Source organism: Pteropus vampyrus, unplaced genomic scaffold (assembly GCF_000151845.1).
Source record: "Pteropus vampyrus isolate Shadow unplaced genomic scaffold, Pvam_2.0 Scaffold159, whole genome shotgun sequence".
In the NCBI taxonomy this organism is placed as follows: Eukaryota; Metazoa; Chordata; class Mammalia; order Chiroptera; family Pteropodidae; genus Pteropus; species Pteropus vampyrus.
Window position 1 is genome coordinate 1,769,423 of NW_011888940.1, and position 2,619 is coordinate 1,772,041.

Consider the following 2,619-nt stretch of genomic DNA (forward strand, 5'->3'; position numbering starts at 1 on the left):
AAAAACATGTCAAAAGAATAATACATCATGACTATATGGAGTTTCCCAAGAATTCAGTTGCATTAACATCTGAAAATCATTCAACTAAATTCATTATGTTAACGGAATAAAGGAGAAAAGCTACATGATCAACAGATGCAGAAAAAAATATTTGACAAAATTCAGCACCCTTCTATAACAAAAACACCGTTGACTAGGAAGGGAAGGGGACTTATTCAACTTGATTAAGGGTTATCTACAAAAAAATCCTATAACTTATATAATACTTAAAGGTAAAAAGCTCTATGCTTCCTCTCTACGATCTGGGACAAAGTAATGTCTGCTCTCACCACTTTTATTTAACATGGTACCGGTGGTCTGATGTAGGGCATTATAAGGCGAGAAAAAGAAATAAAAGGCACATAGTTTGGATAGGAAGAAGTAAAACTGCCCTTGTTTGTAGACAACATAGTTGTGTATGTAGAAAATCCAGAAAAATAAAAGCTATTAGAACTAAGAAATGATTTAGTAAGACTGCAGGATACAAGGCCACCATACAATAAGCTACTGTATTTCTAAGTACTAGCAAGAAAAATTAGAAGACAAAATCAAAAATAAAAACCCTCTACAATAGCATAAAAAAATGCTTAGAAATAAATTCAATTAAAGATGCGCAAGACCTTTTCACAGAAAAATTGCAAAGCACTGCATTTGGAAACTAATGACCTACATAAATGGAGAGCTATACCAAGGTCATGGTTTGGAAGACTTATTTTATTAATATGGCAGTTTCTTCCAAATTGATCTTTAGATTTCATTCATTTCCATTGAAAATTCTAATAGACTTTAAGAAATCAGCAAGCTGACTTTAAAATTTATATGAAAAATAAATGATCCTTGATCTGATGAGACAACTCTCAAAAAATAAGAGCTTTATACTGGTGCTCAAGAGCCTTGCTATTTAAGCTATAATTTATGCCTGTCATTTTTTAAAAAATGAAACTTACCTGTGATCTGGGAACAGTGAAAGGTTTTGGCTTTGAGAACCTTTTCCTAGAACTTCTGTTAGACCACAGTAAAGATCAGTAAAGATCTTGACTATGTCAGTGATGGACTTAGAACAGCTAAGCGAAACATTCAAAAAATGCAGCAAACTTTTTGGGGTCAGTTTAGTTTATAGGTAAGATGTGTACAGACAGTTAAAATTTAGCTGTACGTTTAAAGGATTTTAACTGAATTTTCTTATGATCCTTTTTTCTTTTTCTCATTGAACGTACCTCCAAAGGCTGCCAGCCTTAGGCCTGTGATTTAAGAGGCCCATGGGGCGAGTTTCGCCTTGAAGGGAAAGGTGGGAGACTGTGTGTGTGTGTGCGTGTGTGTGTTGTGTGTGTGCGTGCGTGCGCATGCGTTATACTGGAATAGACTATTTGTGTACATTTCATATTTTATAAAAAGAGGATATTCAGGTTGTTTACCATCTTCTATTAATGAGAAATTTTACTTGTTTTTATAGGGAAGAATGGACAGAAGCTATTCAGGCTGTAGCAGACAGACTTCAGAGGCAAGAAGAGGAGAGAATGAACTGTAGTCCAACTTCACAAATTGATAACATAGGGGAGGAAGAGATGGATGCTTCTACAACTCATCATAAAAGAAAGGTAGAAAGTAGTAATTTATTCTCCTACTCAGCACATTTATGTGTATGGAAGAAATATGCCCCAAACTGCCATTTGGAAAAAAATGTCAGCTAAGTATCTCATATGGGCATGGTTGGCGTTTATTCAGTGAAATAACCTGTCACTTAAAATCACATAATTGAAACATCACAGCATTTCATTGGTTCAGCGCTTAGCTCTGCACGCTGCTGATAGGGCTTGTTGGGGACCGTGATGGAGGTGCCACAATGCTGCTTTGTAACTTCTATTTTTCACTTATTGTTTTTAATACCATTTTAGAAACTTGGAAATAAAACGTTTTCCTAATGATTTGGTCCTCTTCCATTTGGCATTCTGTCTGCTCCTGAAGGCAGAAGCAGAAATGGCTCTGGTGTGCCTCCCGCTCAGGCCCCAGCCTCGCTAGTGTCAGCAGGAAAGTGAACAATCTTGGAACTAATCGTTTTTTATCTTAATGGCTGCTCCTGAGCCGGTGAAGGAAACGGACTTTTCCTTCCCTTGGGGCTGGAGAATAATAAGCGCCAATTTATATATTTATGGGAATTGTAAACTATACTTTTTACTGCTGTAGAAAATTGAAAAGCAACTTCCTTATGTAAAAAATGGTATTTTAAGATTAAAGATATAGGTGTTGAAAATAGGTGAATGTAGCATTTATCATGTTAGAATATGTTTAATGTAATAGATTAAATTAATCTTCAGATAGGAAAATGCTGATTTTTAAGGTGATCATCCACGTGGTTCCGTGTTAGCACAGTGATTCAGAACTCTCTGGCGTCAGACTCTGCCCGAGCGCAACCCCTCCTTGCTCTGCAGGCTGAAACGTGTGAACGTGGTGAAGTTGGACAGCACGGCTTAGAGTTCGTTCATTATCCTTCTCTGAAATTTCTCTTCTAATGAGAATGATATTCTGCACTTGATCTTGGCCAACTGTTTGAGAACCTCTTGGGTCTTCTGTATGGATTTA

General features: G+C 36.6%; 1 protein-coding gene across 8 annotated transcripts in view; it reads left to right on the top strand.

Annotated features, from left to right (window-relative positions):
• Positions 1 to 2,619, top strand: part of AKT3 (AKT serine/threonine kinase 3) — a 282,574-nt gene that overhangs the window by 179,425 nt on the left and 100,530 nt on the right. For all 8 annotated transcript variants that reach the window (XM_023536572.1, XM_023536569.1, XM_023536574.1 and 5 more), the window contains one exon: positions 1,493 to 1,637. In XM_023536572.1, the coding sequence (XP_023392340.1) occupies positions 1,493 to 1,637 (145 nt within the window). The remainder of the gene's footprint in view (positions 1 to 1,492; positions 1,638 to 2,619) is intronic.